This window comes from Ambystoma mexicanum, chromosome 2q, assembly GCF_040938575.1.
Source record: "Ambystoma mexicanum isolate Mex_15411 chromosome 2q, UKY_AmexF1_1, whole genome shotgun sequence".
Taxonomy (NCBI): Eukaryota; Metazoa; Chordata; class Amphibia; order Caudata; family Ambystomatidae; genus Ambystoma; species Ambystoma mexicanum.
In genome coordinates, this window is record NC_090924.1 from 1,082,211,937 (window position 1) to 1,082,226,380 (window position 14,444).

General features: G+C 49.7%; 1 protein-coding gene across 3 annotated transcripts in view; it reads left to right on the forward strand.

Annotated features, from left to right (window-relative positions):
- The window catches only part of AKAP9 (A-kinase anchoring protein 9), a 2,953,299-nt gene that overhangs the window by 342,348 nt on the left and 2,596,507 nt on the right, over window positions 1-14,444 (forward strand). For 2 of the 3 annotated variants that reach the window (XM_069648423.1, XM_069648424.1), the window contains exon 3: window positions 12,340-12,384. The exons of the other annotated variant lie outside the window; for it this stretch is intronic. In XM_069648423.1, the coding sequence (XP_069504524.1) occupies window positions 12,340-12,384 (45 nt within the window). The remainder of the gene's footprint in view (window positions 1-12,339; window positions 12,385-14,444) is intronic. 3 annotated transcript variants of the gene reach the window in all.

Sequence of the window (14,444 nt, forward strand, 5' to 3'; positions counted from 1 at the left end):
GATCACACAGTTCAGGGTAGTTTGCGGTTAAGTCTTTGCCAAGAGTTCCGGACAAAGTTGGTTGGCAGAAAAGTTAGTTTAAAGAGTAGAGAAGGACAAGCCCTCGGATTGGCGAAAGGTTTCACACACCTTCACCGCGGCTGGACGAAACGAACAACCGGATTTGCACAGTACCTTTAAATGGAGAAGAAGCTGTAGCAGACACGGACATTCCTGGCAGGTCCTGCAGGCTTATGGTTCCTGAAGCGACTGTCAAGACTTAGACGAAGTAGGAAGACTAGAGGGTCCTGCACAGCCCAGGGAAGAAACCAGCAGCAGAGCAAAGCAACAAATAAAAGGTGCGCTCCTTAAAACCCAAGCAGGATCCGACCTTCCTGGCTTTTCCGGTTCACTGTAGCTCTATACAGCAAATTCGACCAGTGGGGGGAGTCCTGGCTTGCAGTTTGGGCTAACTGGTTGGTCCCACCAGCTCAGGGGAAGAAGATTCCTGGTAGATCTTCTGTCGTTGGAATCTGAAGATTCGGACCTGCAGCAGGGTTTCACTGGGCGGTTCAGCTATTGTAGGGCTCCTCTTCTGTCAGCTCCTCGTCGGTTGTTTCGTTCCAGTGGCAACTCTGCTTTTCCAGACCCAGAGACCTGCTTTTTATGCAGTTTTCCCCCATTCACACAGCCCGGCTGTCAATCACGCAGCAGGGTGGCTGTCCTGGTGGGACAGTCACTTAGCCAATCAAACAGGAGTGCGACTTGGGTTACCAAGGGAAACCCTGGCAGGGGTCCTAAAACCCCTCCATCACATCCTGCATACTCAGACTTTCAGGCGCCTAAGGAGGGCTTCTGCGTAGAAGCCCGCGAAAAGACGGTGAACAAAGGAACCAAACCTGGTTTGGCGCGCGGAGTAAGACATTTTCAAAAAGAAATGGTGAATAAACCCACCTGGAACCGTATAAAAACGTATATGGTCTAGCGGGTTTAAGTTCAAGGCTACCAAGATAGCCTAAAACAATACCAAGGTTATTTAAGATAACCGCGGTATGTAAAATAGGGTAGTTACCACTGCCACCAGCCAAGTTTTGATGAAAAGGGAGCGAAACAATGCTCCAAGAGAAACAGACAATAAAGGGATAAGTATTAACCCTTTCCAGTACTCTATGTAATATAATTTGTAATGGGTCAGTGGATTTTTAAAGAGACTAATAAAGTCAATGGCAACTTTACATGTTCTGGGAGACAGTAGTCCGTCCCAGAAAGTGGAGTCTGAGTTTGGGAAGTCTAAAAGACAACCCTGTGTCTCTGCACTGAATGTGCTGTGTAACACACAGTAAAAAGATGATGCCTCTGGAGTAGGTGAGGCTCCACAGTCTATGAAAACAAAGATGTTTAAACACACATAGCAAAACACATGTAAGAGTGGGAAAAAAGGCTCTTTCTCTTACCAGGTGAAAAAAAAAAATCCTAGAAACCCAGCAAAACTGCTGAGGGACTCAGTAGGTAAGGGAAATTAGCCATTCTGGAGAATTCTCTCTAACACACACAAAGAGAATTACCTTGCATTCTCAAGTCACACTTCCTGAGATCCCTTCCAACTAAACAACCAGTGGCTCCCACTGATGAGGCAAAATGGGACTCCAACTACTATGTTCATCAGGAGGTGGTGGAGTAATGGGAGATATATCAGAACACAATAGTGGCATTCAGCAGAAAATAAATTGTGAGAGTCTGGACAGCAGCATCATTTAAAAAATATATCTTTATCTTTCAATATACTGACAAGCCAAACTGAAATATGGGCCTTTTTAGCCATGAAAGTGTTAAAACCAGATGCATTACTTTAAAAAGTATTTGTTCAGCTAAAACCTTCAGCCTTTAAGAGGGACAGAATTAACTTGCTTTTGATGCAGTCTTTTTGTCATCGTTGTCTTTGGGTTGACTTTTCCCTAAAATTAGTTTCATGTGGTTCTGAAGAGGGCAAGTTTTTGTAAGGTGATTGGTGGCTCGGCAATCCTGTTGGCGAAGCTAGCATGCTCAAGATGTAGCAAACTGTCCCTGACGGAGTACGAGTCTTTCCTGCAGCCTGTTCAGATAAATGCTTGTACATGAACAAAGGCTTTTTTTCTTTTATTTGTGTTTAATACGACAAGACATGCAGAGGAATCTGCTTTTGAGCATTTGTCAGCTAACAATCAGAAGGCACATACAACCTCAAATGTGCCAAATTAGCTCTCTGTCCCTCCCACAAGGGTTACTGGATATACCACAGAGTTCCACAGAAGGTTTGTGTCCAACTGCCTAATCCGGTAATTGACTGACGCATGTCCAGTCAGTTATGAACACGACTGCCTCTGTTGAAGATGTGGAATTGAGTTTGCTTCATATTGAACATTTTAAATATTGTCGCTCTTTAGCATGTTAAAGGACATGATGACAGTGCCATATGTTCATACACAACAATAGAAACGGATTGCATCTTTCAGTCAAAGCTGAAACTTTCTCCAGATTTTGGGTTCTTTGGGGGGGTGGGGGGGAATGGATATGGATTCTAAGATGCATTAAGGTGCAGAGAAAACTGCGTGGATGGAGGTCCTCTTTTCAGAGGATATGGAAGGAATGTTTCTTGGGAGTTCATTTGTAATTCAGGATGGCAGTCTATTCTGGGGCGAAATAAACTGTTTGGGATGCTTTGCTTGTGAGCCTTGCAACTGTTATGATTTGTGTGGTGTACATAGGGTGCTTTCTAAAAAAAAAGGCAGCCCTTTCCCTCCTAGCTGTAGCCTTTGAGACGCAAATCAAGCTTTCATTGTCCTCTACTTTTTCCCCAGATAGGCACTCCTAGGGAATACACACCCCTGCGCTCTTAGTTAGGGGAAAGCAAGGTTATGTTAGTTTATTAATGATATGATAGTTTATTTATATAGCGCCTATACACTGTGTTTCAAAGCACTTCAAGGCAAAGGAGGGAACATACAATGACATTCTTACAGGCCATGAACAGTAAGGATGTGAAATTAACTAGAGAAGGGAGACAGAGGAGGTTGCTATCATACTAGGTCCAGGGACCATTTTGATTAAGTAAGTGCATAGAAGAAAGTAAGGGGAGGAAGGGAAGAGATGGGGAAAAGGGAGAATGGAGAGGAGGAGAGAACAGAGAGTAAACAGTCAAAAAGAGTGGAGAAGCAAGAGGGGAGTGTGAATACAATTGCAGCAGTCAGTAGTAACACATAATGTTGCAAGCCAGGATACAAGATGAAGATGGGAACAGCATTCTTCAGGGCCACCATGAGTACAAGATGCAAAGGAAGTCCAGCATGAGAGGTTGAGAAAGGGTGACACACCGTGACTCCATGAAGTCCATAATAGTAAAATCCTGCATTGGCCACAAGACGGTGATGGTAAAACCAGAATGTATCAGGACAGACTCATGCAGAAGTAGGCTGGAGGGGGGGAGAGGAAGCAGGGTAGAAGAATAAAGCAAAACAGGCAACACCTGTGTGCGAGAAGTGGGGGCACAAGGGAACATCACAGGGGAGACCAGAGGGGCTGGGGCTGGCCTGTGGGGACAGAGGGTGTAAACACAGATTGGTGCATGCTTACCTGCTTGTCTGCCTTCGCTTCGACAGGCGGGCGAGACACATCCTTGATCTAACAGTTTAGAGCAGGAAGGAAGAGGCAGTGCTAAGAAGGTGGGTGGTGCTTAGGCCAGGTGACCTAGATCCACTTGCACCTGCTCGCCAGCTGCAAAGGAAAAGAGGCTGCTGGGCTCCTTAAGTAGAGAAAAGTGCAGCAAGCAGGAAGGCACCAGGTGGGCGGGGCTTGCTAAGTGGTGAAAAAGAGCAGCAACCAGGAAACCACTAGATGGGCGGGGCTTAGGCCAGGTGACCTAGATCCACTTGCACCTACTCCCCAGCTGCAAAGGAAAAGAGGCTGGAGGGCTCCTAAAGTAAGGAAAAGAGCGGCAACCAGGAAGGCACCAGGTGGGCGGGTCTTAGGCCAGGTGACCTAGATCAACTGCCCATCGTTTTTTTTAAATGTTTATTTTAAACAAGGCGGAACAAATACAATAATAAATTCCTTTGGCCGTCGAGGCCTCGTCAATCACTTACAAGCATTCTATCCCTCTTCCTCGCCCCCAACCCCACCACGAGTATCTGTCTGGATTGCACTTCCGGACTTTGGTGCTCCCTCCCTTCCTCCTCATGGCTCGCCTCCCTTATCGGAAGTGTCGCCGCTGTCCAGAATCCGTTTGGCTTGTTGGGGCTTGTAGGTAAGAGCCGGGAATTTTTGGTCATAGTCAATGTTCTGGAATCAATGAAGAGTCCCTGCCTTCGCTGCTGTCACCTTTTCTGCGATGAGGATATCCCACATTTTGGTCCACCAGAGGGGTAGGAGCAGACCCTCTTTAGTTTTCCATGGGCGGGCGGCTGTTATCCTTCCTACTAGAAGGCATTGGGTCAGGAGCTTGGCTTTGGGCCCTGACCTCGAATCAATTCCCGGGATGGGAGCCCCCAGCAAGACCGGTTTGGGCTCTAGGGGGAGCGTTGTTTGAGTGATATCTTCTATGATATTCAGGCATTGTTTCCAGAATTGTTGAGCTTGTGGAAGAAGGACCCAGTTTGTCCACATTGTCTCCAGCATGCCTGGTCCAGGGAACTATTTATGTGGTGAAGCCTCAGGGGGGAGTAATACCAACGTATAAATATTTTATAGGCACATTCCCTGTTGGTGATGCAGGCTGAGGAGGAGTATGCTTGGGACCATATGTCTGTCCAGTCCTGGTCTTCTATGGGATGGCCCTGATCCGCCTCCCACTGCGCCATGGCGCGAGTTTTGGAGGTGAGGAAGTCCCCCTGAAAGCGTTTGTATAGGGCTGAGATTTTACCTCGGGCCGGGAGGTCCAACAGGGTCAGTTCCAGAGCTTTGGGAGGGCGGACCGCTGCAAGACAGGTCTTTGGGTGGGAGCACCAGTGAGGGAGCTGAATATAGGAAAACATGTCGGCCTCCTGCTGATGAAAAGTCTCCTTGCATTGCGCAAACGTGCGGGGCTTCCCCCCCTTCAAACAGTTGTCCCAGCGACTCCAGACCCCCTGCGATCCAGTTCTTAAAGTTTCGGGGGTTCATACCCGGAGAGAAGGTCAGATTGAGAAAGATTGGCGATGAGGGACTCAGCCGTCTGGGAAACCCTTTTTTCCTTAGCGCTTTATCCCATGTGTCCACAGTGTGTCTAGTGGCCAGCAGTAGCCTATCTGGCTGTCGCATAGGGGGTGGAATGTGCGGGAGGAAGCGCAAGGCGAGACTGTTCGAGTTCCACCCATCTAGGGCGGTCGGAGGACGCCCGCCAAGCCTGGGTGATTGCCAATTGTGCTGCTATCTGGTATCCCTGTAGGTTGGGCACTCCCAGGCCGCCCAGCCTGGCGTTCCCCAGCATTGTCTTCAGGGGGATCCTGGGTTTTTTCCCCCGCCAGATGAAGCGCAGCACATTCCTCTGGAGGTCCCGAAGAGCGGGAGGTGGGATAGGCACCGGCAGCGAGGAACAGGCATACAGGAATCTAGGGAGAAGGTTTATCTTGCAGGCGGTAATCAGCCCATTAATGAGATTTCCTGTAATTTCCACCGCTTCAGGTCATCTGCTCCTTAAAAAGTTCCTTAAAAAGAGGGGGGAAATGTATGCGGTAGACCTCATTTGGATTTGCCCGGATCTGAACCCCCAGATAGGGGATCGTCTTGGGCTTCCACTGAATGGGACAGAGCAGATTCAGGGTTGCCTTTTCCAACGAGGTCAAGCCTATCCCTAAAGCTGTGGATTTATTGAAATTAATAGTGAAACCGGTGACTCTCCCATAGTCTTTTATCTCAGCCAGGGCATGTTTCAGTGAGATGGGAGGCTGTGTGATGGCGAGTAGGACGTCGTCCGCATATAAGGCCACTTTATGTTGGGAGCGTCCGACCTGGAACCCCCTGATGGAGTCATTTAATCTAATCCTTTGGGCAAAGGGTTCCATAACCAGGGCGAATAGGACTGGAGATAGGGGACATCCCTGCCTGGTTCCGCTGGTTAGAGGGATTGGAGAAGAAAGGGAGCCGTTAACTCTTAAGAGGGTCTTTGGAGATATGTAATTCGCTAGGACCATGGTTCGAAACTCTGATCCGAAGCCAAAGGCCTCCAGAGTGAGGTCCATAAAGGTCCAGTACACTTTATCGAACGCCTTGGTGGCATCGAGGGCTAGCAATGCCAGGCCCTGGGAGTTAGGGTTGGCCAGGTCTATCCTGTCTAGTGTCCTGCGAATGTTGTCGCTTGTTGCTCCGTTTCTGATGAATCCAGTCTGGTCCGGGTGGATTATGTCGGGCAGGATGCGAGAGAGACGCTTTGCCAGGACCTTCGAGTAGATTTTAGCATCGATATTCAGCAGTGCAATGGGTCTGTAAGAGGCTGGATTTGCTGCACAACCCCCTCCCCCCGGGTTTAGGCAGGAGAATTGTAATAGATTCCTGCATGGAGGGGGTTATCGTGCCTGTGCTCCGGAAAGAGTTAAAGAGGTTCACCAATGGTGGTAGCAGTTGGTGCCTGAAGAGTTTGTAAAATCTGTTGGTGAATCCGTCTGGTCCTGGGGCTCTGGTTTTGAGGGCTTTTATGGCCTCTTCAACCTCCTCTGCTGAGATTGGCGCATCTAGAGTATCTCGGGCTGAAGGCTTCAGCTGAGGAAGGACGGCCTTTTGTAGGTATGCAGTCTGCTCCTGTTGGTTGCGTGGGTATGCAGACATTACCTGTACAAGGTGTTCAGCTGCTAGTCGCAATTTCTCCGGTTCTGAGTATTGGGTTGTGCCCTGAGGGTCACGCAGACCGATGATGATGATGATGGTGGTGTTCTTTTTGATTTTGGCAAGCTTTGCTACCATTAACTTATTCGCTTTGTTATTCCCGACATAATAAAACTGTTTGGTCTTTGCTAACAGGTGTGCCGTGTGTTCGGCATAGTGCGCCTCAATTTTCGTTCGCGCCGTTCGGAGCGCTCGCTGTACTTTGGGGGACCAGCCTTTTTCCTTGTGCCAAGCCTCCACCTCCCGGAGGACCTCCTCGAGAGACATGTGGGTCTGCCTTCTGCTCCTATGATATGCCACCCCGCGCGCCATCATTCAGCAATGGGTCATACAGTGACCATCTGCGGTGGGCAGTAGGAGTAGGGTCGTGGGCGCGGATCTCCAGGGTTACCGGGGCGTGATCCAACAGAATTCTTGTTCCAATGGACACCTCATTCGTGAAGGCCAGGACCTGCGGTGATGTCAGCAAGAGGTCAATCCTTGAAAAGGTTCTGTGGATGTAGGAGTAAAAGGTGAAATCTGTTTCCGAGGGGCGCAGCCCCCTCCACGAGTCGACCACCTCCAGGGCCCTGAATAGTCGTAGCAGGCCAAGGGCCAGGATGGTGTCTCCGAAGGAGGCCGGGTGCCATTTGTCCTTCGAGGGGTCTGGCACTCCATTGAAGTCCCCACCCAGCACGACCTGACCCTGCGTGAAGGGAATCAGAGCAGAGGACAGGGCTTCGTAGAATGATACCTGTCCCGTGTTCGGGGCATAGACCGTAATGAAGGTGTATAGCTGGTTCAGCAAGAGACATTTCACTGCCACAAATCGTCCCTCTGGGCAGAGTTTAGAGTCCAGTATGTGGGGGTTCAGTCCCTTCTGAAAGAGGATTGCTGTGCCTCCTTTCTTGTTGCCACTTGAGGCAATGAATTGTTTAGGGAATTGTTGGCAGCGGAGGCGCCCGAAGTCCACCGGCAGCAGATGGGTTTCCTGGAGCAGGGCCACTGCTGCATCCTCGTCCTGGAGCTTCTATAAAATAGATTTGCATTTGGGGGGGCGAGGAGTTCAGCCCCCTGACATTGAGGGAGACGATTCTCCGAATGCTATGATCCCGGGTGGGGGGGGTCTCTGGAGGGTTCATGTGAGAGGTATAGGTTGAGTTGAGGCCAGCCATTGCTTAGATGGGTAGGAATGGTAGTTGTCCTGCTCTTGGGTTTTTAGTCCCCGCCTCCAACGGGGAGGCAGGGGGTTAATTAATGGGGAGGTCTGCGTTGTGAGACCGATAGCCCCCAGGCCAACTGGGCCAAATAACAGAGGTCAGCCATCATGGCTGGAACTTGTGGCCAGACTATGGCTGGCATGCGAAGGATCTGTAGGTGTAACCTACCTTGGAAGTGGGCAGGAGCCGTGGGCGGGGCGGCGCTGCGGCAGATGTATGATGGTCTTTTGCAAAGGCACAGTAGACGGCATCACCCCAGGGCCAAGGGGAAATTGGGGCCAAAAAGGAACGGGGTCGCGTTAGGTCGGACTCCGAATGTTCGCCTCCCGGGCACCTATTTATGTGCCCTCCTGCAGTGTACGGTCATTTCCTCCTTCTCTCCCTCGGGACTCTCGTCCACGTGTTTCGTTTTTCTTTTGGCAGGGGCACCGGAGACCCCTCTGTGATGCCCCCGGAGAGGTCGTCCCGGGTGAGGGTGGGTTATTATTTGCACGGCGTCCTCCAGATGGGTAATTCTTCGTAGGGTGCCTTTGTAAGTAAATTGTAATGCTGTTGGAGAGCCACCTGTAGCGAACTTGCTGGCCCTGAAGGAAGAGAGCCAGTGGACGTAGAGCTCTTCTTTTTTGTAGGGTGAGAAGGGAAAGGTCCTGGTAAACTTGGCTTGTGGATCCCTGGAAAATTAGTTTGTCTCGGGTGCGGGAGATTGATGCGATGGCCTCTTTGGTGGTGAAAAAGTGCACTCTGGTGATGACGTTGGGGGGAGAGTCTGACTCCACTCCACGGCGCGGGCGTAGCCTGTGGGTGCGGTCCAGTAGAAGTTGGGCCTTGTTTAAGTCCGGAAGAAGGCATTGGAAGACATCCCCGAGATATTGAGTTAGTTTTCGGTCCGGAACCGAGGCGGGAACACCTCGAATTCGTAGATTATTGCGCCAAGCTCGGTTTCAGAGGTCCTCCTGTTTGAATACCAGTATTTCACATCTGTTTTTTAATAATGTGATGGACTGTTGGATCCCTTCTATGGCCGTGGTGTGGTCCTGGGCCTGGTCCTCAACCTCCCCCAGTCTCTGTTCTGCCTCCGTTACTCTCCGGTCTGTGTGCTATAATTTTGTCGAGAGCTCAGTCATACAAGATCAAAATTCAGCTTTAATGTCGGCCATAAAGGCCGGCAAGTCGCTTCTGGGCGCAAGGTGTTCTTACCCTCCTGGTCCGCCTGTGGAATAGAGCTGGGTGGATCTTGTTTCTTCCCTTTATCCGCCACCAGAAGCATTGTGGCAATATGTGTTCTTCGTGGGTTTTGGTTGTTTCGACATGGTGTCCCTTTCACTGAATAGGCAATGGAGTATGGGGAGTCGCTGGATGAGCCGGGGCACCCCAGGAATAGAGCTGGGAGTCTTTAGGGGCCAAGAGTTCACAGGCCGTAGTGGGATGTCTGCGGGCGAGGGGCTCACAGGTCTTAAGGACAAGGAGCGCGGGTTTCAGAGGCGAGAAGTTGGAGGGGGGGGAATCCCCTTCCACGGTGCTGCAGGTCGTCCGGGAGGGTCTCCAAGAGGGAGGCTGGGACCGTCGAGTGGGCCGGGGTGCCCCAGGAGTGGAACTCAGGTGTTGGATGCCCCTGGGGGCATAGTGGGTCGGCAGGGTCCGAGGAAGCCTAGTTTTATGACGCTTTGCGATTGGGGCAGAGTGCATTTACCGGGGTGCCTGTGTGGTACGTTACGGGGTCCCAGTTCCTCCACCTTGATTCCCCTGATGGTTGTTCTCCCTTCTTCAAAGGCTGTGAGACAATGGAGGGGGAGGGAGATCTCTCGTCCCAAGTCACTGCGGGCAGTCAGTTGGCTGTTGGGTGGGCCGGGGCACCCCAGGAGATGATGGGGGGGCGGGACAGCCCCACAGCTGTTCCCAAATGCAGGGGGGCCTTAGATGTCGGGCAGGAAATCGTGTTGGGGTTGAGTGCCCTTGATTGCTGCAGGCGGAGCGGCCCCCGTGCGGCGCGCAGCCTGATGGTGGAGAGTGCCAGCCTCTGGCTCCAGCCCGCGGGCTGCCGTCGCCACCCCTGATCAAGGCAGGTTCCTGGAGGAAGGCTACCGGCCCCAGCGATGGGAGCCCCACAGCCGCTTCTGACTGCAGGTCAGTCCTAGCCTCGGGCGGGAGGAGGGGGGGGTCTCGTTGGGGGCTGGATGCCCTCCGGCGCTGCTGAGGCGCAACACGACTGGATGCAGGTTTCGGCCTGGGAGTCGCCGCCGCCGTCTCCGACCAGGGCAGACTCCCAAGAGAGGCCGCCGGATCCGGCTTGCTGAGTGCCACAACTGGGAGCCGCCGAGCCCCCAACGCTAGGCTTGACGAAGGACAGCATGCGGGGAGCAGGGCAGCGTGTCCCCAGAGTCCTACGCAGAGCCGATGTGCCGTCAGATGCTCCGATGGCCGAACGGCGGGTGGGGGCGCCGCCCCTATGATCTCTGCATATGTTGTCGCAGGCAGCAGGGCCCCGTGAAGCGGTCGGGCCAAGGGATGGTGGGTTTCATTTGTTCATTTATTTTTCCGTGCTACTACTGCTCCTCCCCCTCTCACCTTGTCGCTCATGCGCCACCTTGGAACCTCCTACCCGCACATCAGTTTACGAGGCTCAGGAGGTGCGAGGGCCATATATTTTTAGCCCCCAATGTGCCTGGGGCGTTCCAACAGCTAAAGCCCTGCATTCCGAATCCTGTGCCCGCAGGAGTCGCCTGATTTTCGGCACCGCAGCAGGCTCCCCACGGAGGCTGTTAGAAGAGCGACCACATCGATGGCGCTCTTGGCCACGCCCCTGCCCATCGGTTTTAAATTTTGCCAAATGGTTAAAGTGGGAGAGTCCCTCTACTGAGAATGAACTTGGCTAAATAACCTGTCTTTAGGCTGGTGCTTACTCAGGAGAGTCTATTATCACCTTTTAGCTCTCTGATTGCAGAAATTCCTGAGGGAGTATCATAAAGGAGAACCAATTAGTATGGCTGATTTTCTGTCTGAGGAGGTGGGCTCACACTTCTGGAAGGTGTTGAAATACTTGGGTCTTCACCCTCGTATAGTAAGGGTAATCCAAATGTGCACTCTCTGACTAAAGATGTTGCAACTCCGCTGTACCTCACAGACACCTAGCAAGGCAGAAAAACATGCCTGCGATTGATGCTGGTTCTTTTGCTCAGAAGAGAATATCCTGGCATTTCGGGCTGAACTGTTCTTCTGGCCAAGACATAACTGATATGCAGATGATTGTAGCTCTTCCCGGGTGGGAACCATCCCATCAAACATATTATAGCGTCATGTTTGTTAACAGAAGAGAGGCTTGCATGCTTTTGGAAACTACTCAAAGTAACCTGTGAGTTTGTGACCTCAGGTGTATCAAATGCACTTAAAAATGTCAAGGCTGCCGCATGAAAAAGCCTTTTAATTGGAGCATTTTCTCGTGTAACCTACAAAAATTAAGAGTTCAGCTCCGGGCTTTAGTTATGCACTTGCTTTGACTGTGTCCATCCATACGTTTCTAGTAGTGGCCCTCATTGCCAATCAAAATAAAAGATTCATAGCATAGTTATGTTCATTATTGTATTGTAAAGTAGTATATGTAGCACATACCCCGACTAAGGTAGATTGAATGCAGAAACAATGCCTCTGCAGCCGATGTAAAATTTGCCAACTTACTGGTTGGCTGTTTGTGGCAGTACCTAGACTAAGATCATTGGTAGTCTCCAATGGCAGCGTATTGCGGTCAACCTCAGCAGGCGAGAAATCTCCCGGTGAGGATTAGCATTTTTCATGTGGCATGTTATCCCTTTGGGTGTTTGGTATTGTACCAGGTTAGTGGAATTACCCTGGTAGTTGGTGCAATGGACTTGGAACTCAGTTGGTGGTTCAATGTTGCTCGAGCCACCTCTCTTCTGACCACGGTAGACTGCACGTGCACTTGCTGAGCAAAGATGGCTTGTCCTAAGGCTTGGTTGTTTATTATTATTATTATTATTATTATTATTATACAACTTAATAATTATAAATTAAGTTGTCCTTGGTCATGGTAGGAATAGTTAGCTTAAGGGCATCTATTTCTTCTTAATTGAGCAATCAAGACTTAAGCCTGCTTCAATTCAAACATCAGACCTTTTAACTCCAGTCATTGGTTTGTCTTATGATATTGATGATCTATATAGTGTGCTGCAACTGTCCTTAGGGGCTGGGTGCAGTGCTTGGAGTCAGCAGGTCCTGTTGGGTGTCGTCCGCTATTATTTCTCCCATCTCCATGATATGTCTTTAAAACTTTGGTGAAACCTTTGTCTTGAATTTTTACATTTTCTTCCCGTTCCAGCCTGAAAGTGAAATTTCAACCACAGCTGATGATTATAGTTCAGAGGTAAGAGTGGTGTTCTTTTGCATGCAGCATGAGACAACATCAAGGTGTTTGCAGTTGGCCGACTTTTGTGTTTCATTTCTACTCTAGTAAATTCATAGGACCAGCATGCCAAAGATTACCCCGCTTCCTAATAATTCATAACGTCATGGTTTCTGCTATGCTGCAGGGTGATTGAAACCAAAAGTGAGAGATGCTACAACGTTGGGGGTGTAATGAAAAGGCAAAATGGATGGGTTGTGAATATATAAACTCAGCCAAATTTACTCAAGGCCCCCTCATTGGTATGCTGAATCCTTATTGTTGTCACTCACTCGTTTTGCTTATTCCACTCATTTGCTTATTCCTGTGTTTTATCATCCAAACCATGATCTGTTAAAACCAAAAGAGGTTAACGAGCTTTTAAATTAAGGTATGATGCTTCAGTCTACAGACACAAGGTGTAAAGTTTTTGCTTGACTTCAAAGAAACGTGTAATATTTGTATTTAAGAATGTACATACTGATGCAATTAGATTATTTTGTAATTATTCATTGTTAGTTTATTCTGGAATGTCAGAGGTTCTATCAATACATGTGTGTATATTATATGTTATGATATCAATATATTCTCTGTTAGATTCTAAGGCATACAACTCTTTATTGGTATTGTTATAGTTTTGTGTGTGAAAATATATATATATATATATATATATATTCAATGAAAAAACTTTGTTAAAGGGACGTTATGGTTATGAAAAGTCCCAACAAGGGGTTGTGTTTATAATGTTGGTAACAAGATGTCAGGGTTGATTGGGAGACCTGTCGTGAACTACTTAATTGATTAAAGAATGTACTCATCTAAACAACATTGTATTTGAGTGTTGTTAATACAGGCACCTAATCATATATAAACATAGGCAATGGCTGCATCATGCATCATAGAAGTACAAAATCTTTCATCTGGTAATTTTGGATAGTAAAATAATGAATGCTACCTTATCAGAGTTTTGAGTAATGTTAAACATGGTGTAAATCGCAAACAATTCAAGACTTATTACACACTTGTGTTAGTACGAACAATACATATGAAGACCCACAATGCATACAAATCAGAGGCACATACAGGGAAACTAAAGTAAGGAAGAAAGAAACAACATCACCAGAAAATGTCAATAACATTTAAGTTCATCTTGGGGGCAGAGCTAACCGCCATGCTGTGAGGGAAGCTCCTGCAAGATCCGTAAAAAGATCCTTTTTAAATGCACTAAAAGTGCTTAACAGCTATGGAAAACCTATGCAGACAGTTGGAGAGGCAGCAGGCTGATTGGAATACAAGCCTGATAGCTCCCCGTTGGGAACGGGAACCTGCGTAGAAGCACCCGAAAGCGACAATGGCGGCCGGCAGAAGATGATGGCAGGCAGCATGCAGGAAGAATCCAGGCACCTGAGGTGTGATCGTTGTGGGCATTCGTTGAGCCCGACCAGCGCGCCCCCGGCCTGTGCTAGGCCGGCAAAGGCGAGACCTCGAGTGACTGAAGACAGCGGAGAAGGCGGAGCGCCAAGCTGCAGCCCGCCGGGCAAAGGTAACGCAAGCTACACAGAAGAGGCGCCGGAGGGATGGAAAGGGGTGCGGTTCACGGATACACCTGCCCCCCATGCCCAGTGTAGCGGAGCACAGGGAAGAGAGGTAGATCCTGTGTCGGTGAATGGGCTGAAATAGTGAGGTATTCGGCACATATGCGCAGCGGGACACACGCACAAGCCCCTCCTTCCCCTGCAATAACAGACAGTGCTAACACAGGCGTTTGGCCCCAAGAGGGAGACAGTACTGTCAGCACACGGAGGGAGAGCTTTTCCAGGCACGGCGCACAGAGGAGGGAAGAGGGCAGTACCCCACATATGCAGGGCTGGCAACCTGGAGAACTGGGCAACAAGTGTGCAGAGAGGCAATTGGGACTTCAGGAGGTGACCAGGGCAGTGTCAAAGGAAACAGTGAAGCGTTGGCCCCTGCTGCATGAGCCCACACGTTTTCTGCTCCCTTGCCTGAGCTGGGGGCAGGAAGACCCGGCTGCATGCAGCGGT